Source organism: Lactuca virosa, chromosome 8 (genome assembly GCF_052849685.1).
Source record: "Lactuca virosa cultivar CGN04683 chromosome 8, Lactuca_virosa_CGN04683_v6, whole genome shotgun sequence".
Classification (NCBI taxonomy): Eukaryota; Viridiplantae; Streptophyta; class Magnoliopsida; order Asterales; family Asteraceae; genus Lactuca; species Lactuca virosa.
The window spans coordinates 125,243,062-125,266,754 of record NC_136433.1 but is presented as its reverse complement, the minus strand read 5'-3'; the positions used below and the strand labels follow the sequence as shown (position 1 = coordinate 125,266,754).

Here is a 23,693-nt window from a genome sequence, read left to right as displayed (position 1 = left end):
TTTTGGGATGTTTCAAAAAACTACAAAATATGGAGAAACCAGCCAACTATGAAAGGAACCAAAAACAACCAACTACGAAAGAGCACCAAATCATTTTGGTTTGGCATTTGGTGGGGGAGGGGGTAGTTTTGATGAAGTAAATGATAGTATAGTGCTCATGTGGTTAACTTTTACCATGTCATTTGAAGTCCTTTAGAAACTAATCAAATGGTTGTTCGAATGTGATTTTCTCTATATGATTAGGGCTTAGGTGGTTGGGTTGGTCATTTTTCTTTGTTTGAAGGTAAGGGTAAAATGGTCATCATTCATCATTACCCGTTCAACCACTTAACCCATGCAAGACTTAATGGGAAAATAGGAAGAAAAAAAACCCTTTTAAACTTTGATTAAGAGTGAATAAGCCACATGCAAAGGGTGTTTAATATGGAGAAAAATAAGTACATAAAGGGGTATGAAAGATGGAAAGAAGATACCTGATTAGCAACTGTTTTTGTCAAGATCATAGACAGAAAGTGAGTACATCATAACAGGAGGTTGATTTCTCATTTATCCACGTTCATTTCTCATTTATCCACGTTCTTTTGTTCTATTGCTTATTAGGTACTAATGGACTCCATGAATATGCTTATGTATAAGTAACTAACAATGTTAAAAGGTTTGTAGAATAATTTTTAAAAGTTTAAATTTCAAAAAGTTGGAATATATAAATATCACAATCTTTCATATGTTCATTAAAAATGTAATTAATTTCACTGATAAAAAATTAGATAACTTCAAATTTTTATTTGTATCTAAAATTATTGTTGATTGTATAGATATATACAATTATCAAATTCCATAATAAATTACCAAAATAAAGTTGATATATAGTCATAATCTTACAAAAAACTAAAGTTTGAAATACATTTTTAAAAATGATGGCAAGCGGTTATATATAATGGGAGATGACAATTTAGTCGTTTTAAATGTAACCAACGATAAAAAAAAAACTACAATTGAAAGGGTTTACTCATACAAATATGAAATGGTTATCGTTTATATAAGTTAAAAATAGTTTGATATAGTCAGTTTTTGGCAGCTAAAAATAAACATCATAATTTTTATTTTCAAATAACGACAACTTAAATAAGAATGTTATTTGTCAATTAAAATGTTTAATTTTCATATATTATAATATATTATTATATCTAAAACCGATAAACATCATCATGAAAAATAAAAGATAATTCTTTTACGTTTTTTGGTTAACCATCTGATGCAGAAAATTTGATTCGTAACAAATCGAAAAACCAAAGATTTATTAGTTTAGTTAATCAAAATGCCATCACAGGACCAATGATTTATTAGTTCGGTTAATTTTATTTTTTTTCGGTTAATCAAAAAGTCATTAAATGCTTTCATTGATACAATCTTTTCATCATTGGAAATTAATAGATCCGAATCAGATTATATTATTTTGCATGCAATATTATCCACAAGAAATGATAGTGTCGATGAGATTAATGATAACTTGATCGGCCGAGTCTATGAAGAAGAGAATTTACTATAGTTTTGATGAAGCCATAGACGATATAAATAACTTCTATCATGTGGAATTCTTTAACACGCTCTGTTACTGTTTTGTTATTATTATTTAAATACTTAAACAAATAAAAAAAGATAAAACTGCATTAATATTTATAAAATAAATATATAAAAAATACAAAAAAGAAATTTAAAGGGCAAAACAGTCAATTCAAGTGCTTCATGGACCAAAAATACAAATTTTTCTTAAGTTTAGGACCAAAAACCCAGAAAAACCTTGATTTTGGACCTTCTGTGTAAGCTGGAAATTTTTTGGACCCCATTCAAAGATTTTTGCAAACCACAATGACCAAATTTGCAGTTTTGTCTAAATATCTTGAAGTTAACAAAAGACTATCAACAATCTTTTTGATGTAAAATTTAGATAATGAGTCCATTCTTGTTTTGATGTATATAGTCAAGTTTGAATTTTTTGATGTACATATATGTTATTTATAGTAAAAAAAATTAAAGAAAGAAAAAAAAAGAAAGAAAAAAAGAAAGAATCGGATCGATTGCATATTTTATCATAGCAAAATTTTCATTATACAGACGAGGTGATCGTTTTCGAAGTTTTCATTTGTTGGCATTGATTTTATAGACAATTTATTTTTAGCCAACACATGCTTTTAGCACTGCTCTTTTGTATTTTGTTGTAACATTTTTGTATATTGTACATCGTTTTATTTTTCTTTAGCATCCTAGTTATGGAATAATGGAATCATGTTTTTCTAGTCACCTCGAGACTTAGATCTCAACATGGAATTTAGAAGACTATTGGGATTTGGGTAGCTACATGCTTGCTTGAGCGATGCAAAAGGAAGAATTGAGAGAATGAGGTATGATGCATGAAGGTGTTGGAGGTAACGACCTTATCTTTCTTATACATACTCTGTTTAAGCCGATTATTTCGCTCACACATTCTTTATTGCATGGATACATTCCAAGACCAAGAACTAAATACTTTGACCACATTAAGTCCTGATTTCATAGTATTAAAGATCGATTATCCGCTAACAACTTCTTTGTATCAAGTTAGAAAATTCTCAAAAAACAATACCGACTTTTTCATAGTATTATTTTACTAATGTACAAAAAAAAGTTATTATTATAAAACCAGCTATTATTAAAGGATAAATACACCCCTATTTACCGCTACAAATCCTCAAAATTGGGTGTTACACTTTTCACAAATCAATATGTATTTTTATTTGGAATTATTCGTAATCCTACCATAAATGATGTATTACTATAGTTAGTGGAATTTCAAAATACAATGTTATAATTATGTATGTGTTTTGGTTGTGTGTTTGCATGCGACTTTGTCTAAGTGTGTATGTGTGACTTTGTCATGTGTTTGTGGCAAAGATAGAGAGTACATTGGTATTTTGTTTTTTTTTTCTCCACACATTTTATCTCACTCCAATACAATTATTTTTCAAAAAAAATTTTGCTTTAACTTTTGCCGCAACGCGTGGACTTAAAACCCTAATTTCCAATAAGGACAAAACATATTACACATAAGAATTAGTATTATTTAAATAAAATAAAGTTTGATTGAAATCTCACCAAAAAATCCTCTTTCGTCCCAATTTAAAGGTTAAAGTACATAAAAGTCATTATATTTTCATGTTTTTTTTTTCCGATTTTGTATCTGTTTGTTTTTTTTTTTTTTGCAACTAAAACACTGGTTTTCCTAATTTGTTTCCGTCTTCACCACTTAACCAACTATTTGGTTGTCGGCTGACATGACATGTTGATATGACACTCCTTGATGAAGTGACGTTGAAATAGAATGAGAATGTGGTATGCCCATGTAGCAATCCTTGATGACATGGCAATGAGCTTTTTAATTACAAAAAGACTAAAATGTAACGACTTTTGTGCTATTTCGTCTCTTCATAAAAATAATGAAATTGTAACACTACTTCTTCGTAATTTCTTAACCATCCTATGTATAGAATACAAGATTTCTTCTGTATCGCACACCCGGTTGCTATCAAACCTCTTCTTTAACCTATACAAGCTCCATACCCTCTACTATAACACCCACATTTCGGGATTAGGTGTTTTTGTATTAAAAAGAATAACCTATTCAATTAGGTGTTAAAATTAATTATTTTTGGATAATTAACTTCCTTAATATTACAATTATAATAAATTTGGAGGGTTTATTTGATACCTACGTTATTTAGGGGTAATATTGGTCAAAATGGAAAACTTACTAAATTAAATAAAAGCTGTTAAAACTTAAAACTGAAATAAGACGAGCTGAACAGGAAAAATGACAATTCAGAAAGTGTAAATGAGAAAGCGTATTTGATAATGGGTAGTTAGTGGAACAAGAGGAAAATAAGGGGCCAAAAGTGTAAACATTTTAATTACATGATATACTTGCATAGTTGCATGAAATAGGGGAGAGCTCTAGTATCCTTGCTCACCCAATATGTATTTTAAGACGTACCCTACCCAAATATGAATACGGTATGCTATAAATCCAACCCTAAATACTCACGCAAAAGAGAGGGAGAGAGAGAGAGGAGAATCGGTGGCTTTCTCCTGCTACATCCTGTCCGACGGAGCCTTACAATTTCATATAGCAAAAAGCTTTTTTTTTTTTTTTTTTTTTTGTATCTTTACAAAAAAATATCACATATTAATGCTTGACAATAATTTTAAAATGATTAAATCACATGACCATCTGCAAGAATAATATATGATTATTTCATGTAAATTAACTTTTTTATATGCTATAATTAATAGAAATCATATCGACATGCTTGTTGCCACACGGTCTTTTGGTTCACCCACCGCACGACGCCTTACGATCACTAGTCACTACCGCACATTTCCTTGATGCACCGGGGTATTTTGGTAAATTACAAAATACTTGCAAGGCCTCATAATAAAAGAAACAGTACGTTACTTTCCACATCAAGAATTGATTTCTTTTCCACAATCCGTCCGTCGAATAATGGTTGACTATATACTACACAGATCCAACGGTTACACGAAGAGATACTACCTCCCCTATAAAATCATTAAAATGGCAGTGCTTGTGGCCCTTCTTGCCAACTCTTATACAACCCCTCCGGCTCTCCGGTCATCACAGGGTCGTATTCTCCGATTGAAAATGTTAGTCCGTTTTCTCACTATATATGTTTTCTATTTAACGGAAAGCTTGTTGGGTTTACTAGTTTTGTTTGATTCGTTATTATGATTTGCGATCAACTGTTTATGTTTTTTTTTTTTTTTTTCTGTTCATCGCACTGTATTGATTTTGGATTTCATACGCAGCATTTATACATCTGGTTTTATTTGTGTTTATAGGATAGATTTGTTATGTAGGGTGGGCTCGGCTGTTTTCACCATTTTTCAATGTGTGATCGATGTATGGTAGGTAAAAGAAGTGGAAATGTTGAATTTGTATTTTTAGACACGATCAACTCTCGTTCGTCGTATATGATACTGTGTATTTAGTTATCTCTTAGGCACAAATTCCAAGGGAAATAACTATCCAACTGTTAGCGAGGAATACCAAAAGGCTGTTGAAAAGGCCAGGAGGAAGCTCAGAGGACTTATTGCAGACAAGAAATGTGCTCCTTTGATGCTCCGTCTTGCGTAAGATCTTACTTTCCTTTTGTATATACTTCAACATCATTTTTATGCATCCGTTTGTAGACACTAGCTTTCTAATGAATTAGTATGAACATATTTAACTAATCTGTAAATCGTTTAGAACTTGTTTGCATGTCTGTGTTTGTCATCTAGAATTCCTTCTAAGAGTAATTAGTTCATATATATTTACAAGTGGCAATCCAAAACGTAGCTCAGTTTTGTAACTAGTACCGAGATCTGTACATCGACTGATGTTTTGTGTTACAGATGGCACTCTGCTGGTACCTATGATGTGAAGACAAAAACCGGAGGTCCTTTCGGCACCATGCAATACAATCTTGAGCTAAGCCATGCTGCCAACAATGGCCTTGGCATCGCTTTCAGCCTACTTGAGCCTATTAAGGAACAATTCCCCATCATCTCATATGGTGATTTCTATCAGGTAATAAAGAAATTGATTGAAAAACTTATTCTCATTGATATCCCACGATGGGTATAAATAACATCAAGGAAAAGAAAATACCAAACTAGCCTTAACAATTGGTAAAGATAAAAGAGATCTAAGCCCACTAATAAACTAAAGATAAGATAAGATGGCAATTATTTAAAATTCCTTTACTCCCCCTCAAGCTGGAGCATGCAGATTTCTAATGCCCAGCTTGCCCGACAGAACACGAAGTCGTTCCGCTCCTAGAGCCTTGGTAAAAAGATCAGCAACTTGTAGTTTAGTATCAACACGAACGGGTTGAATTTCTTTGGTTTCAACTCTTTCCTTAACAAAATAACAATCCATCTCGACATGTTTTGTTCTTTCATGGAAGACGGGATTGTTTGCTATGTCTCGTGCAGCTTGGTTGTCACAATAGAGAGGCGTGGGACGATCTTGAGGAGCTTGCAACACTTTCAATAACCAACGTACCCACAAAACTTCACTGATTGTGATTGCCATAGCCCTATACTCTGCTTCGGCTGAAGAACGTGACACCATTGTTTGCTTTTTGGTTTTCCATGAAATAGGTGCACCTCCCAAAAGCAATAAGTAACCAGTACGTGATCTCCGAGTGTAAGCACATCCCAACCAGTCAGAATCACAATAAGCTTGTAACTCCAAACCGCCATCTCGTGGTATAAAAATACCTTGCCCTGGTGTTGCCTTCAAGTACCTGAGAACCCGTAATGCAGCATCCATGTGTGGTTTTCTAGGATCTGCAACAAACTGACTGAGCATATTAACTGAATACGCGATGTCTGGCCATGTAGCTTGCAAATAAAGTAGTCTCCTTACCAAACGTCTATACTGGCCAGCATCAACCGTCTCACTGTCAGTACAAAGGTCAAGTTGCAAGTTTTGTTCCATAGGAAAAGAACTAGGCCTACAACCAAGCATCCCACTATCTTCCAAAATATCTAGTGTATATTTTCTCTGACTCAACACTATACCATCAACTATTTTAGCTACTTCTATTCCAAGGAAGTACTTCAATGGGCCCAGATCTTTAATACTAAATTGCTTGTCGAGATAGTCTTTTGTTGCTTGAATTTTGTCTGAGTTATTGCCAGCAATGATAACGTCATCCACGTAAATTAAAGCCACAACAAAAGAGTTGTCTCTCTTGTATACAAAAAGAGAAGCATCTACATGGGATTGCACAAATTGTAAACGAGTGAGACTTACAGTAAATTTTTGGTACCAATTCCGGGAGGCTTGCCTCAGTCCATAAAGCGATTTTCTCAACCTACACACTCTATGATCTCATTCCTTTGAAAATCCTTCCGGAATACGCATGTATACTTCTTCATCAAGGTCGCCATGTAGAAAGGCATTGTTCACATCTAATTGATGAACAACCCAGTCCCTTTTAGTTGCAACAGCAAGAAGAGTTCTTACTGTTACAAGTTTTGCCACTGGTGCAAAGGTATCATGGAAGTCAACCCCTTCCATTTGTGTAAAACCCTTCGCCACCAATCTGGCTTTATAGCGTTCTATCTCACCATTCGGTTTATACTTGATTTTATAAACCCATTTGGAACCTATTGCTCGCTTTCCCGGTGGTAAGTGTTCAAGCGTCCAAGTACCATTTTTCTCTAAGGCTCGAATTTCATTTTGCATGGCTTCCCTCCACTTTGCATCCTTTGAAGCTTGTTTAAAAATTTTGGGCTCTTCGTGACTGCTCACAGCAGACAAGAAGGTCATGTGTGTTGAAGAAAAATTCTCATACGAAATGTGATTCGCTATTGGATGGTCCGTGGAAGAGGACTATGTGGTTGCTGACTTCGAGTTGTCTATCGAGGGAGGGAGTGTGACGACAAAGTCGTTGAATTTCTTAGGCATAGTTCTGATTCTTGGTTCTTTTCCGAAAGACTGTTCAGGAGCTTATGGTTCTTCAGCATGATGTCGTGGTTGTTCGCCTTGACTTTGAGATTCTTGGTTGACAGGAATTGTGTTGTCCTTGACGTGTGTCTGAACAACATCTGGAACTTCTTGTATTGTTTCTGTGGGTGTATCTTTTGCTTGATACACGCTTTCTTGTTCAAGTGGGTCACCTAGATTGAAATTGTGTTATGTATTGCAGGGTTGTGGTTTGTCTTTGTTTTCCCTAAAGGGAAAACTATTCTCAACAAACTTGACATCTCGTGATACTATGATCTTGTTGTCATCAAGATCATAAACACGATATCCCTTTTTACCGTGTGGATAACCCACAAAAACTCCAGGCCTCCCCCTCACTTCGAATTTATCTCCTTTTGTTTCTGTATTTCTAGTATACACCAAACAACCAAAGACCCTCATATGATCATAATTGGGTTTCTGCTTGAATAAGAGTTCAAATGGCGTTTTATAACCAATTACCTTTGATGGTAATCGATTGGTAATGTATGTGGCTGCAAGAACACACTCGCCCCAAAACTTGATTGGTAACAAGGCTTCAAAGCGAAGGGAACGGGCAACTTCAAGAAGGTGGCGATGCTTGCGCTCAACTACACCATTTTGTTGTGGTGTCTTGACGCAAGATGTTTCAACGGTAATCCCTTCTGTCGAATAGAATTCTCTCATGATTGTGGAAACAAACTCACCACCATTATCACTCCTTATTCTTTTGACTTTCTTTTCGAATTGTGTCTTTACCATTTTACAGAAATCTATTAAGTACACGCTAGCTTCATACTTGTGCTTGAGAAGGAAGACCCAAACCGCCCTACTATAATCATCCACTATGGTCAAGAAATAACGTGCACCAGAAATAGAGGGGGTACGATACCCACCCCATATGTCACAATGGATTAACTCAAAACATTCATTCGTCTTAATAGAAGAAAGGGAAAATGGCAATCTAGTAAACTTTGCCTTTACACATGAATCACACGTTTTATTTCTTAAATCAAAAGTAAAATTCTTCAAAAAATCAATCCTATGAAGTTTGGATTATGAAGCATGTCCAAGTCTTCTATGCCATGCCTTTACATCAGTGGAAACCAACATAGCCTTTCTCTTCCTTACTTCCGAGTCCATCCGGTACAGCCCCTTCTCCCGATTACCCACACCAATCAAGTTCCTCGTTTCTAAGTCCTGAGCAACACAGAAACCACGAAAGAAAGTTACAACACAATTGAGATCATCTGTTAAATAACAATCTACTGAGAGTAAATTGCACTAAAACTTGGGTATATATAAAACATCTTTGATCTGAATCCCATTGGGAAGTGTCGGTCTTCCCTTTCCCTCAACAGGCACCAGGGCACCATTTGGTATTTTGACTGGGTTCTCATGACTACAGTTCACTTTGTTTTCAAGTAAATCAATGTTTCCTGTCATATGTTCAGTTTCACCTGTATCAACAATTCGAGGCTTATTTTTGTGATTATTACCTGCCATATTAGCACTTAAATCCTCCGTGTCTCCAGCCTTAGGCGTGTTGATAGAGAGATGTTTCAGAACCAAATGGTATTGTTCACCTGTTAGCCCTTGTATTGGGCTTAACCTAGAATCTGCGAAAGCTTCCTTTGGAGCTTCCTTCTTCACTTTTCCTGGCCACCAATCTGGGTACCCTATCCTTTTAAAACACCCCTCCTTGTTATGCCCAGTTTTGCCACAATGAGCACACTGCTCCACTTCTTGTGTATTGCGATTCGCCTCCTTGCTGGATGACTTGTTTTTCTGTGATGCGCCATTGTTGGTGGTATCTCGTTTGTAAGAAGAGCTTTGGAAGGCGGCGGCTTCATGGGAGGGCTTTCTTGTCGCTGAAATCGCTCGTTGCTGCTCGTCCTCAACGACCAGATGATAAGCTGCTCCCAAGGTGGGTGTGGGCTTTGAGGTCAGAATTTGCGTTCTGACTGTAGAGTACACATCATCGAGGCCCAGCAAGAACTCATAAAGCCTTTCTTTTTCTTTACCTTCGTTCAGCCTTTTTCCTATTTCACAGGTGCAAAGCCCACATGTACAGTGGGGTAATGGAGTCACCGATTGGATCTCATCCCAAACAGTACGCATCTTAGTGTAATAGGACAAGACCGAGGCTCCGTCTTGATGTGTGACAGTCAGCGTCCGCTTCAACTCATAGGCACGTGGGGCACTTTCTTTCCCAAAATGCTCTTTGAGATCGTCCCACATCGCTGTTGATGTAGATGCATATTTTACGCTGGATCTAATGTTCTTCTCCATGGCTGTGGTGAGCCAGCCCTTAATCATGGCGTCACATCTCATCCACATCATGTAATTGTCTGCGTGTTCTTCCGGTTTCTTAATGGATCTGTTTACAAAGCCCATTTTGTTTTTCGCAAACAGGAAATTAGCCATCTCCTGCGATCAATCCCCATAATTGCTGTTTGTTAACACTTCGTTCACCTGCATCTGTCTCGGTGAATCTGATGCATGTAGATAGAATGGCGAATTGGAATCGATTGTGTTTCCTCCATCTCCGCCGGAACTCTCTGCCTTGTCCTTCTCCTTATCATCAGTACCCATCGCTAATGAGTTTCGAGTTCAGGCCAGATCGATGGCTCTGATACCATAAAGAAATTGATTGAAAAACTTATTCTCATTGATATCCCACGATGGGTATAAATAACATCAAGGAAAAGAAAATAACAAACTAGCCTTAACAATTGGTAAAGATAAAAGAGATCTAAGCCAACTAATAAACTAAAGATAAGATAAGACGAGAATTATTTAAAATTCCTTTAGGTAAAGCATTGGTTCTGTTCATCTGTTACTCTCCCTTTTGTCTTGATTAATTTTTCTTTCCCACATGATCTCGTGATCTAGTTGGCTGGTGTTGTTGCTGTTGAAGTTACCGGAGGCCCTGATGTTCCCTTCCATCCAGGAAGAAAGGTTAGTAGGCTTGTTCACCTAAATCTGCTAACTATTAAATATTTATTTGTTTGGTTGACTTTGTTGGATTTGTGGAAACCACTTAGGGATTTCAAATGTATATATTTCAGTATATATAATATAGAATGTTACAAAGAGAACGCACACCAATGACAAAATGAACATGTAATTTAACACACCCCTTCTGTTTTATCATGTTGTTAACAAATGCTTAAACCGTGTTGAATAAACGAGTAGGGAGTCCATTTGTAAAAATATCTGCAAACTGATGAGCCGAAGGAACATGCAAAAGACGCACATGTCTGATCAAAACACGTTCCCAAACAAAATGTAAATCTATTTCCACATGTTTGGTTCATTGTTGCATTAACCGGGTTTGAAGCTAAATACATGGCCTCACATTGCCGCAAAACATAAGTGTGGCTCTAGAAAATGGACAAGATAACTTGAGTATAAGATTGCAAAGCTAGGCAGCTTCAGCAACAACATTGGCTACCCCTCGATACTCAGCTTCAATTGAGGAACGAGAGACAACGTGTTACACTTGAAGAACCACGACACGAGATTATCATCAAGATAAACACAAACCCTAGAGGTGGACCGATGAGTCTAAGGACACCCGACCTAGTCATCTTAAGAGTAAGAGACCAAGCGATCGAAAGAGGACGAACGAAGGAAGAGGTTGTATGATAGAGTACCATGAATGTAGCAAAGAATACACTTGAGGGAAAGAAAATGTGGTTCACGCATATCATGCATAAAAAGACAAATTGGTTGAACAACACATGCAATATCCGAGCAAGAAGTGTAGGTCAGATACTGCAGTGCCCCTACAAAGCTCTGGTAGAGCGTAGGATCAGCCACTGGAGAACCCTCATGAGAGATCTTGGGCTTCGTGTCTGTCGGAGTACTACATTGATTGCATGTCAACATGTTGGCACAAGAAAGGATTTCTCTTGCAAAAGAAGTTTGTGATAAGAAAAGTCCATTGTCAGTCCGTGAAGCTGCAATGCTAAGAAATGGGAGATAGGTCCTAAATTCGTCATAAGAAACTTAGATGACAAGCGAGTGATTACTTGTGTGATGAGAGATAATAAGGATGCTATGAGAATAATTTCATCAACACATAAAAGAAGGTATATATGATTAGAGTCGTAGTGGTAAGTAACAATAAGCAATCATAACTAGGAATGAGATTTAGAACCGGAAAATCGAACCGAACCGGAACCGTTAGAACCGGAATATGTAGAACCAGTCCGGGTCCCGGGTTTAAAGAATGGCTTTATTCGGGTTCCGGGTAATCCAGGTTTCAGGTCCTTTGGTTCCGGGTAAACCGGGTTTAAGAACCGAAACCGTGTTAGGAACCGGAACCGGTTTTAGAGGTCGGAACCAGTTTTTATGAAAAGTTTAAAACATGAATATCTCATTCGTTTGAAGTCGGATTGACATGAGGTTTTTTTCAGAGTGTTGTTTATAGTTTTTAAATGATTTTAGACTATAATTTTGTCATTTTTAAGTTAATATTCATTGACTTACAGTCCCCAAAGTCAGGATATCAAAAGCTGTGAATTTTATGTTTTTCACCTTTATTTTTATATTTTGTGAAATTTTAAAAATGCATATCTAATTCATTTGAAGTCAGATTATCATGAGGTTTTTTGCAACGTGTAGTTTAGAGTTTATACATAATTTTAGACTATTTTTTTTGTTATTTTTGGTTTTATATTCATTGACTTACAGTCCCCAAAGTTGGGATATCAATGTTGTGAATTTTCTATTTTTCAGCTTTATTTTTATATTTTGTGAAATTTTAAAAATGCATATCTAATTCATTTGAAGTCGGATTATCATGATATTTTTTGCAACGTGTAGTTTAGAGTTTCTACATGATTTTAGACTATAATTTTGTCATTTTTGGTTTAATATTCAATGACTTACAGTCCCCCAAAGTTGGGATATCAAAGTTGAAAATTTTCGAAGTTCAACCACTAAGTAATTACCAAAAAATTCTGGATTTCCCGGGTTTTCCGGTTCTAGATCCATTTTACCCGGTTCCACCCGACCCACTTTAATGTTTCCGGGTTTTTCAAGATTCTAGACCCACTTTACCCGGAATCGAACCGGAACTGGTTCCTATATACCAGTCCGGTTTCCGGTTTTACGAAATCCCGTCAACCGGTTCCCAGGTTTTCCGGGTCCGGGTCTACCGGTCCGGGTTTGGACCCACTCTCATCCTTAATCAGAACGGTTGCTTTGAAAGCCAAGAAAGGTAATGAAGACAATAAATCATGGGTTTTGGAAAACTAAAAATGATATTTTTTTATAAAACAATTTTATACTACAAACAAAAGACTTTAAAATAATTAGTTTATTTTTAAACCATTTTAATAAAACCACCAACAGGATCCAGTTACATGAACTAGAAAGATTATGACAACCATAAGATGTTAAGAATACAACCTTTGAAGATTTTGATCCCACTTGGTTTTGTGGAGTTGATGCAGATGACAAAAACTCAAGAATACAATTTATCTATAATGTATCCACCAACCAGATTAACCCACCAAAAATGCTAGTTCTCTCTTGTATGAAGTACTTCTTAAGCCTTTAAGTGCTTAACGTAATTAAGCATTAAGGGAGACGCACTTCTAAGCACCACATCTTCAACTAGCTTCAAAAGACAATAAGAGATGGAGAAGGGAAGATGCCCACGGTTCTAAGAGGTAAAAGAGAAAAGATTCAAACAACTAGTCTTTCAAATGAATTCCTTACTCTCTATGTATACTAATCCATGAGAGCTATAGGCCATACCCTTTCACAAGTCAAAGGTAAGGTGCATTAGATGTATGAAGTATGTAAGAGGGAGGTTGCCAAGAAACCTCCCATACTCTCTTAAAAGCTACAGTGTTGAGGTAAGAGGAAGAGATGTGATGTTTCCAATTAAACATGTATTATCTCTTATATGTACAAGTTATATATACTTTATATAAAAGAACTACCAAAGGTCCAATAATTTTTACACTACATATTAAATCATACCATATGATTAAATAGCTAGTTTTTTTCTCAAAATATTATTTTCATAAAATCATAATTATTTTATAATTAAATACAAGAGTTGAATATATTTATTAACAATCAAATTATTTAATAAATAATCAGTAAGTGATAACTTGTTAACGGTGTGACCCTATATGATCATATGTTATTGGCAAACATCTTTCTAAAATGATTCTTGAGCATATAAATCCAACACATACATGATTAAGGAAGCTTGGATGAACATAGCTAAGGGTTGTTTCATGTAGACTTCATCAGAGAGATCACCGTGTAGAAAGGCATTTTTGACATTGAGGTGATTGATTGGCCATTGTTTAGGGATGTAAGAGAATAGTCGTGGTTTACCATAAGACTAAAGTAGCCATCGAAGTCAAGATTGGGTTGTTGATAGAAACCATGAGCAACAAAGCGACCCTTATAGAGTTCAAGGTTACCAAAACTGTCAAACTTGTGATGATAAAGTCGATGACAACTAATAATGTTAGCATGGGAAGGGAGATGAACGAGATTCCATGTGTGGTTTAAGGAAATAGCATGCATCTCGTCTCGACTTTAGGAATGATATAGACATTTGAGGTGGCCAAAAAGGTTTAAAAAATTTCTAGATTTAAGAGAACCAGTATGGGAGCGAGTGGCCATATGATGACAAGAGGGAAGAGGGTGGGTGGGAGAGGTGGAAGTAGATGTATAGTGAATTCCTTAAGAGGAAGACGATTTGTAAGCAGAAGATGGATTGACATCAGGTGTGAGAGTGCTTGGGGAAGGGAGAGCAGTTGGAGATGCCACAAAAGAGGCAATCGGGATAGGTAAATGGGTGACGATATATTGAGGAGGAAGGTCATCAGAGACGAAATTATCATAATCAGATGTTTGAGGGGCAACATGAAATTTGGGAAAAGGGAAATGATCTTCATCAAAGATGACATGACGAGAGATAAGGACACGTTGTGTGACAAGATAACACAATGATAACCATGATGATTGGAAGAGGGGACGAGATAGATCTATGCAAATATCAAGGAGATAACTTGTGGGAGGTTATGAAATAAGTGTTTTGATAACTAAGCATCTAAACAACAGTCAAGAGAGCTTCCGCCCAAAAATTTGGTGAGAGAGAGGCTTAGAAAAGGAAGGTGCGAATGATTTTGTTGATAAATCATACATCATACTCATTTTTTCGATTTGTTATGAAGTGTAAGGACAAGAAAACCTAACTTTAATTTCATTTGACAAAAAAAAGTTAATAAGGGTTTATTATTAAATTATCGACCATTATCACACTGAAAAATTTGAATGTTATGTTTGAATTGAGTTTTGACATATGCATGAAAATTAGAGAAAACATTAAAAACATCATATTCAACATGAAGCGGAAACATGCACCCATAAAAAATGAAAAAGATCATCTAAAAACAAAATATAATATTTGAAGCCACTAATACTCGAAACAGAAGATCTCCACAAATCATAATGACTAAGCTCAAACATATGAGAAGTTTTAGTTTTAGACGACTCAAATGATAAACAATAATGTTTCCCAAGCTGACAGACATGACAGAGTGGAAGTTTTTTAGTAGAACTGGAAATTAAATGTCTAGAGTGCAAAAAATCTAAAAACAGGAGATCAAGATGTCCTAGTCGACGATGCCATGTGGGAAGAGACACTTCCGCTAGAAATGTAGTCGATAACGAGGATGAAGACGAAGGACGGATAGGGTAGAGATTATCGACATTGTCACATCTTTAGATGAGTGCACCTATATCAAAGTCCTTCATAGTGAAATCAAAAGGGTCAAATTTAATAGAAACCAAATTATCAACCGTAAACGACGAACAAACACAAGATTTGACCATGTGATTTAAGATAAGTATATTATTTAAATCAAAATGGTTGTGAGAATAAGGAAAAAAAATTGTCCTATGTAAGTAACCAGGAGTATAACACCATTACCAACTATTATGGATTTAGAGTCACACGATGTTAAAGAAAGCATGGTACATGAGTTAAAAGACATGTGAGATCTAGCACCAGAGTTTATATAATAGTTGTTGTCAGGTGGTTTCTGAATTGACATAGCTTGAAAATCTGAGGCTATATCAATATACTGCTGCAGAAAAGCTTGAGCATGACCACCAAAAGAGGAAGGTGATTGTGGTTGATTGTTGTGAGGTTGCAAAATGTTGCTATGGTGCTAATGTTTTGGTTAAGGAAGGCAACAACACTTGGATCGGAGTGAAGGCAATGGGTTTTCTAAAAATGTTTGGGTTGTAAGCAAAAGTTGGGTCATACTCGGCTGAAGAAAACCCAGTCAGATGGGGCGTCATGAACCTGCTGGAGTGTTGGACCAACGTGGACCTACAGTGGGCTCGTAGGGTGTTGTTGCATCATTTGTGGTCTAAATCCGCCAAGTCCACCATGAGCTGTAACTTGATTTTGTGTAGAAAATTGTGGGGAGACTACAGAACCAAAGTAAGATTGACCATTTCCTAATATTCCAACAAAATTAAGCGCATTTTGTGGTTGATCAAGAACATTATGCCCCTTCTTTTAAGGAATTCTTGCTACTATTTCAATTTTTTGACCATTTATTCCTCTGCTTTCTAGTATTGTTATAAGAAGAGTACAAAGCAGAGCTTTGAGATAAGTAATTGTCAAGAGACAAATATGGGGACGCTTCCCTAGATTCGTGCAACAAGAACATATTTTTGCCCTCGGGGAACGAGGAAAAAGGCTTGGTGTTAGTGATGACGTCTACAATGTTGTGGTATGAGGGATGTAGTTGTCTAAGGATTTGCATAACTAATTTAATATCGGTAATATCAAAGTCAACATGTTTGAGATCATCAAAAAGGTTTTTGAGAGTGTGAAAGTACTCAGTGACATAACTTGATCCATTTTGGTTATTGTGAAATTGGTCTTGCAGTTGTAGCATGCGAGAAATTTTATTGTTGCGAAAAAATTCATCCAATTTGTCCCGAAGGTCTTTTGCAGTATAATAATCAGTAGAACAATGGGAGGTTCGATGACACATGAGAGATTAGGTACTGTAGCAGACAGAGCTTCGCGAAGATCTGATGTGTTGCGGAACAATGGTAGGTTCGATGGCATAGGAGAGATCGCTTGTAGAAATGGACACGAGAAAAAAAATCGTGTGATCATTCGTACGTATGGTAATAAACACATAGCCCTAGATTAAAACCCTTAGGGTGTGTTTGGTTGGGTGGAATGGAATGACAAAGGAATGGAATTGACTAAGTAATGGAATGGATGAGGTAATGGAATGTTTCATTACCCTTCCATTGTCATGTTTGGTTAGTTGATGGAATGGAATGACTCATTCATCCATGTTGTTTGGTATGTACAAAAAAGAGAAAGTAATGGAATAAAAATAATTTACAATGACAAAAATACCCTTACAACACAAAATTCATAGAATTCAATAAAATTCAACATTATCTATTTGGAAATTATAGTTTCTATTCTAAATGGTTTATATAAATAAGAACTTTTATTTATAATAAAAAACTTTATCTCATTAAAACATATCAAAGTCTAACTAACACTAACAAACTAAAATTATCATAATTTTCATAACTTCAAAAACTGCAATATCATAAAAAACCATATAAATAACGTTAAGCATCATCTTCAAGCAAGTCCTTTACCCATTCAAATTTGTCTTCATCCTCAACGGTAAAGAAGATTACCATCAACTCATCATTCTTTGAAAGCATACGAACTGCCTTGTTAAAATCACGGACAGTTACACCAAGAACTTTTTTCATCTCAGAATTAAGTTTTTTACGTAGGTCTTCTCTATCTCTCTCGATCCCAAAAACCGCATTAAAGGTACTTGTTGCATTATCAATCTTTGAACCAATTATATCTGCCGAATCTTTCAAGCTGTTCATCAAAGGATCCCAACTATTTCTTCTTTTTCTCTTTCGTTGTGTACTCGAATCTTCTTTAGAATGAGCATATGTAGGACTATTCACAGGAGCATCAACATCTATATCCTCTAACCCATCTCCAGTTCCTTGCATGTAATCGTCTGGATCCTGTTCTTCGTTATTTATCTCAGATATAACATCCGCTGCTGTTTAAGCATCTCTTCCATTAGCACGATCCTTCCCAAATACAAGACATAGGTCCCAATAATGAGGAAACTTTTTGCCTCTCCATTTTGCAGCATTCTTATGTACCTAAAAACATACAAAAATATCGCCACTTGTTCGTCAATTTGGAGATACCTAGAGGCCTTTAACTTGCCATCAATCTCAACCATACGACAAAGCTTAACAAATGTTACCCTATTCATTCTTAATTGTTGTGTACAAGTCTCATCACTTTCGTACACTAATCTTTGCATATACTGCTTTCTCTCTGGGTATAACATCTTGTAGCGAGGTCTAGTTGGACACATAAATATATGTATGGCAATAATAATACTCACTAGTTGAAAATACCAATTTACCAAACTGATTATCTCAATCCACAATGTACTAAATGCAGCAAGTTTCTTTGTTCTTTTTTGTCTATTCATTTTAAGGCGAGCCATAACTGCAATAGTAATAAATTTTTGTAAAATAATGAAATATTGAAAGCATATAAAATTTATTAATGGTTGAAGTTGAGGTGGCACTGGAGGCTAATCCGAAAAGGTGTGGTTCATATGACATGCCAAGTGGGACTGGGCGGACTGTTGTGGGTCAGCCCTTGGTGGGAGTGGGTGGGTCAAAGGATTCGGGTCTGGTGGTTACGGGTACGCCAGGTAAGAGGAGGACCCTGGTGTGTTTGTTAAACAGGAACCCAACTGATTTTACCATAATTGGTCCTGGGAATAAGTACATGAGAAGGTTCTGACTTTTGAGGTGAGTTGAGTTTGGAAATTTTTTATATATGAAGTAGTATGTAATGTATGCATATCATCAGATGGAAACTAGACTTTGTGACTCAGATCTCATGGTTTCTTAAGGTCAAACTAAACTTTAGTCGTGTGTTTGGATTTATGGTCTATTTTTTTATGTGTTTTTTTGGTAAATCTATCATCAAACTTGTCATATTTCTTTTGTCCAAGTCAAACTGGTGGGAAACTGTGTGTGTGTGTCTGTTTGTTTTTTTTCATGAACAAATTACATATCCCTGGATATGGTATCTTCTTCTTGCATGCATATTTTGTGACAGATTTTTCTCCAGACCTGTCATCAAAACCCCCTGAAATGACACCATCTTGGAATCTGAAGATGGGTGTAGAACTCTTCGTTTTTAGGGTCTATATGAAATACAAAGAGCTATATGGTTGGAATGTAAAGTTTTTATGATTTTCTTTTTAGAACGACAGCTAAAAAAAGCTTTAATGATTTGACCTGAATAAAGGGATGAAACAACATTCTAGCGTTTAGAAAGATTCTTGTTAATCCTATATCCCATTCAATCTAAATCTACAGGCATATACACAACATATGTTCATCCCCCTTTTACAAAATTCAAGTTTTCTTATCAGATTTATACAGCATACAAACAATAATTTACAGCTCTAATTATATGATATCAGTGGCACACAGAAAGAAGAACACGCAATGAATAGAACACATTCAGAAATTAGATAAACAAAAATAAAGGCAGAGAGATGCTAACCTTCACAAATGACGTTTCTTGATGAGTATAACTTCAGATCAACTTGAAAGAAATCTTAAAAAGGGGATTACCAGTACTAAGAATGGTCTAATGAAGCCCTATATAGAGACGATCTGCTGCCATACGTGGCTGATTTTCTGCGATTTTGGAGATTGTGGTTGCTAATTTGTTTCCGATTTGGAGGGAAATCAATTGATATCTAGCTGATTTTTCTGCGTTCATGATAGATACCAGGGGCAAAATGGGAATATGTGTAATAGCGCTTGAATCGAATGAAAAAAAATCAGGGGTACCCCCTTGAATGAAAACAGCGTGTTCAGGGGGAATGTGATTCCCTTTTGAATGGAGATATCCTTTCCTTACTCCAACCAAACACACGTCTTGCCATTCCATTTGAATGCTTTATTCCTTTCCTGCCTTAATCACCCCTTACCAAACGCGCCCTTAGGGATTGCAGATTTATATTTTAGTATATATAATACAAAATGTTACAAAGGGAACCTTATACTATATAACTATGACAAAATAAACATATAATTTAACAAACTTAACTATGTTTATCATTTTAGGACAAAAAAGAGATCCCAAATGAAGGGCGTCTTCCTGATGCAACCAAGGGTAACGACCATTTGAGGGAAGTATTTGTTGAAACCATGGGTCTTGAAGACATAGACATTGTAACTCTATCTGGTGGTCATACTTTGGGAGGTGCACATAAGGAAAGATCTGGATTTGAAGGACCATGGACTTCAAATCCTCTTATCTTCGACAACAGCTACTTTATGTGAGATTTAAAGTCTATTTTATTCTTTTAGTTGTTTGTTGGTTTTATTTCTTATAACCACTAAATTAATACAAACAGAGAGCTTCTTGCTGGTGAGAAAAAAGGGCTTCTCAAGCTACCTACTGACAAGGCTCTTCTTGAAGACCCAATATTTCGACCCCTTGTTGAGAAATATGCTGTTGTGAGTAAATTCCCATTTAGTCACTTCATCTTTAAATATTGATATTGTGTAAAATTGGATGCTTATTTGTTTTTAAATGTTTTGAAATAGGATGAGGATGCATTCTTTGCTGATTATGCAGTCTCCCACATGAAACTCTCCGAGTTGGGGTAAAGTTTTGAATTTTAATCTTTTTATCAAAGCTTATGTGTGTTAATAAATTGAAATTTATGATTTATTATGGCTTTCAGATTTGCCAAGGCTTAATCTCGCATAAAAGGGGTCGATGACCTGATGAAAAACTACTACACAACCTATTGTCTGGTACAACGGAAATTTCATTAATAATCTTTTGATGTATTATATAATGTTCATGTTGTGAAATACTTGTTTTTACCACAAAATCATCAAAATCTAGAAATTTAAGAAAAAATCTTACAATTTTTGGTGAAAGCCTTGTTAAAGATTTCAAAACTTGAAATCAACAATCATTTTTACGTTTTTAATGTAAAATTTTAGATAAAGAGTCAATTGTTGTTTCGGTGTATATGGTCAAGTTTTCGTCTTTTTGATGTTACATATATGGTGCTTTTAGTTAGGGGTGTTATTCATCGGTATTTTCGGTTTGATCGGGTTTTTTTTTTATAAATTAAAACTAACTATAACCAAACCAAAAAAAAGTTTGGTTTAATCAGTTTTGGTTTATTCGATTCAGTTTACCGATTAAAATAGATAAAATTTCACATGTAAAAAAAAATTAAACTAAAAAAAAAACTTACTAAACTTTTACCAAATGAAAAAAAATACATTAATAAAAAATATATTATATTTGATCTTTCACGATATACATGCATATTAATATAACCTTAGTCATGTATGAAGAGGAAAGAAAAGAGTGTAGGTTCATTGGCATTTGGTTATTAGTCATGGGTTTAATACAAAAATAAAATATAAATTTATAATGGTTAATAATTAAATAATGAGGTATGGAAATCGTTTTTTAGTAACTAATCAATATAAAATGTTATTTTATAAATATAAACTATAAAAATATATATTAATTAAATAGTTTATTTGGTTTAACCAAAGTAATGAAAATTTAATCAAACTAAACTGAATAAGGTACCTGTATACGGTTAACCAAACCGAATAACCCAAACAAAATAAAGCAAACATTATATTGTTTAGTTCGGTTATCCATTTTCAGTTTTTTGTCATTCCCTTACTTCAAGTAAAAAATAAAAAAAAAAGAACCTAATCAAGCGATTGTAGATTTTATCATAACGAAAATTTGATTATACAGATGATAATATTCATTTTGTTGGAATTGTTTTTATCGACAATTGATTTTTAGCCAACATGTGCTTTTTGCACGATTCTTTTGTATTTTGTTGTACTATTGTTGTATGTTGTACATAGTTTTATTTTCTCTTTGCATCCTGGTTATGGAATCACGGTTTTGTTGTCACCTCAAGAAGAGTCAGATGTCTGCATGGAATTTGGAAGACTATTTGGATTTAGATGGCTACATGCTTGTTTGTGGGATTCAAAAATGAAGACTTGAGAGAATGGGGTATGATTCATAATCTAACGCCTGAGTGCCCTAGTTAAAGTAGATGGATAATCGGGAGTTCACACATCTTGTGAAATGAACACATGCACGAGTGTTTGAGTGTCTATGTGATCATGTCCTTTCGATTGGGACGAACCTGCTTTGGCTAGTGAGAATTACTAGAAGTTGCCTTATACCATGACTCTACGTGTTTTGTGCAATGCGCTTAGTGAATATTTATGCCTTTATGTGTTTTGTTTTATAATGTGGTATATTTGTTGTGTGCATGAGATATAAAGTAGCAAATCTTTTATTATGATTGTATTGTCGTGATGGGTAACCTAAGGTATTCTTTCCTTTTGCTTTTATATTCTGGTTTTATTAATTTTCTCCCCCGGTTTGGATTGAATCTTGTTTTCCTTGAGGATAAGAAAAAAGTTCAAGCTTGTGGAGATTTGTGAAGTGCATGAAATGCACTATTTTTACATGTTTATTTCATGTCATGCATTGTATTTTGGGTTAGTTTATGCATATATTTTATCTTTTCTTGGACAATTATGGGAAATTGTTTAGCTTCACAGTGTTGGTTGCTTTTCAGACTTCATTTGAAGATCAGATCTTGATTAGGACATTGTAAGGAAGTTGTGAAAAAAAATAGATTTTTCAGACCAAGAATGAAGGAGTTATGAAATCGAAGAAGCATGTTTTCTGTAACGCCCACGTTTCTTGTTTGTCATAATTATAAAATTTGTATTTACATCGGTCGATGATTATAAACTTTTATGAATAAGTGAAAGGGGATTATTCAAGTATATGTGTTTATATATTATATGCTTGGAAATTGAACAAATATTATGTGTATATAATATTCGTGTAAAAAAATATTTAAAAAAAACTTAATAAATAGGGCTAAATAAACGTTTAAAAATAAAAGATTATTTAGGATAAATAATCAAAACGAAGTCGTAGATCCTGTCGATATAGAGAACGTCGAGAACGGAGCTCATATACGAAAGATGTGAGCGAAACTTGGTCCCTAAGTTTCGAAACGCAGCGAAATCAGTGCAAATTTGTAAATTTGAGATAGATTGAGAACTTGCCCACGAAGCTTAAATAAAAGTTGTAGTACTCGTTGATATAAAGTCAAGAATACACATACATATCGAGTTAGTTAATGATAAAAGGTTTGGATAGGAACGAAATAAATGATTTGAATAAGATTTTATTATAAAGGGTATAATGATTTTATTAATAAATAGTTAAGGGACTATAGTGTAACTTGAAGGATATATTGTGTTAATACAAGAATAACTGAGGGACCATAAATGTAATTATAATTGATTTGTGAATTGCAAATGATCCAATCAACATGTAAGAAATATAAGAAAGATCGTACATATTTTATTAATTAAAAATAACACGCGTTGTTTAAATGTGTGATCGTACAACTTCATTTAATAAAAAGGTATATGTGTTAGTTTTACAAGATGACTAAGATAATTATAATCGTACATACTTGTCCAAATTTATGCTACGTGTTGATTTTGATAAGATTGGGGATCACGTTTCATCATGGGTATAAATAGGATGGTTTTTTTTATATATTTCGCAACATACAATGCACATAAATTTAGAAAGAAATACTAGAAGATATTTTGAAAAATGATCGGGAAGTTACTCTCAGAACTAATTACGATCTGCAATATACACTTGTTATATCAGGTGAGTGCATAGTTGTTTTCATCTTACACATAGATATGAAGTATTTAATATAAATTACGTGCTATGTGTGCATATTATCTGCGTACTTGATATTAATGATGGATGAACAAAATATACATGTTTTACTTGATTTAAACTGTATATGTATTTTATACCTATGATTATGATAGGTAAAGATGGGTAGATGAAATAGATGATGAAAGAGGAAATAAAATTGATGAGAGGCCTCGATGTTTAAGATGATTCAGTCATCTAGCGGAGTATAGA

General features: G+C 34.9%; 1 protein-coding gene and 1 pseudogene across 3 annotated transcripts; one reads left to right on the top strand and one right to left on the bottom strand.

The window, feature by feature from the left end:
- The first annotated feature begins 4,594 nt into the window (after nucleotides 1-4,594).
- Nucleotides 4,595-20,595, top strand: LOC145129766 (L-ascorbate peroxidase, cytosolic-like). 3 transcript variants are annotated; one of them, XM_079064569.1, is made up of 9 exons: nucleotides 4,595-4,698; nucleotides 4,912-4,959; nucleotides 5,044-5,184; nucleotides 5,449-5,623; nucleotides 10,445-10,510; nucleotides 19,778-19,992; nucleotides 20,071-20,173; nucleotides 20,264-20,322; nucleotides 20,404-20,595. In XM_079064569.1, exons 1-9 carry the CDS (start codon nucleotides 4,610-4,612, stop codon nucleotides 20,417-20,419), a joined length of 912 nt encoding a protein of 303 aa, XP_078920695.1. In that variant the 5' UTR covers nucleotides 4,595-4,609; the 3' UTR covers nucleotides 20,420-20,595. The 3 variants fall into 3 exon arrangements, with proteins under 3 accessions (XP_078920695.1, XP_078920694.1, XP_078920696.1); XM_079064568.1 differs by having other exon boundaries at nucleotides 4,894-4,959; nucleotides 20,404-20,594; XM_079064570.1 differs by lacking the exon at nucleotides 4,595-4,698 and having other exon boundaries at nucleotides 4,894-4,959; nucleotides 5,055-5,184; nucleotides 20,404-20,592.
- LOC145128887 (uncharacterized) lies at nucleotides 17,207-19,601 on the bottom strand (annotated as a pseudogene).
- Nucleotides 20,596-23,693: the final 3,098 nt, after the last annotated feature.

Excerpts from the sequence above, each read along its gene's own strand:
- LOC145129766 (XM_079064568.1), top strand. The coding sequence starts at position 4,610 with ATGGCAGTGCTTGTGGCCCTTCTTGCCAACTCTTATACAACCCCTCCG. Across the intron at positions 19,993-20,070 it reads TTCGACAACAGCTACTTTAT|AGAGCTTCTTGCTGGTGAGA; the intron begins GTGAGATTTAAA and ends TAATACAAACAG. Across the intron at positions 20,174-20,263 it reads TTGTTGAGAAATATGCTGTT|GATGAGGATGCATTCTTTGC; the intron begins GTGAGTAAATTC and ends GTTTTGAAATAG.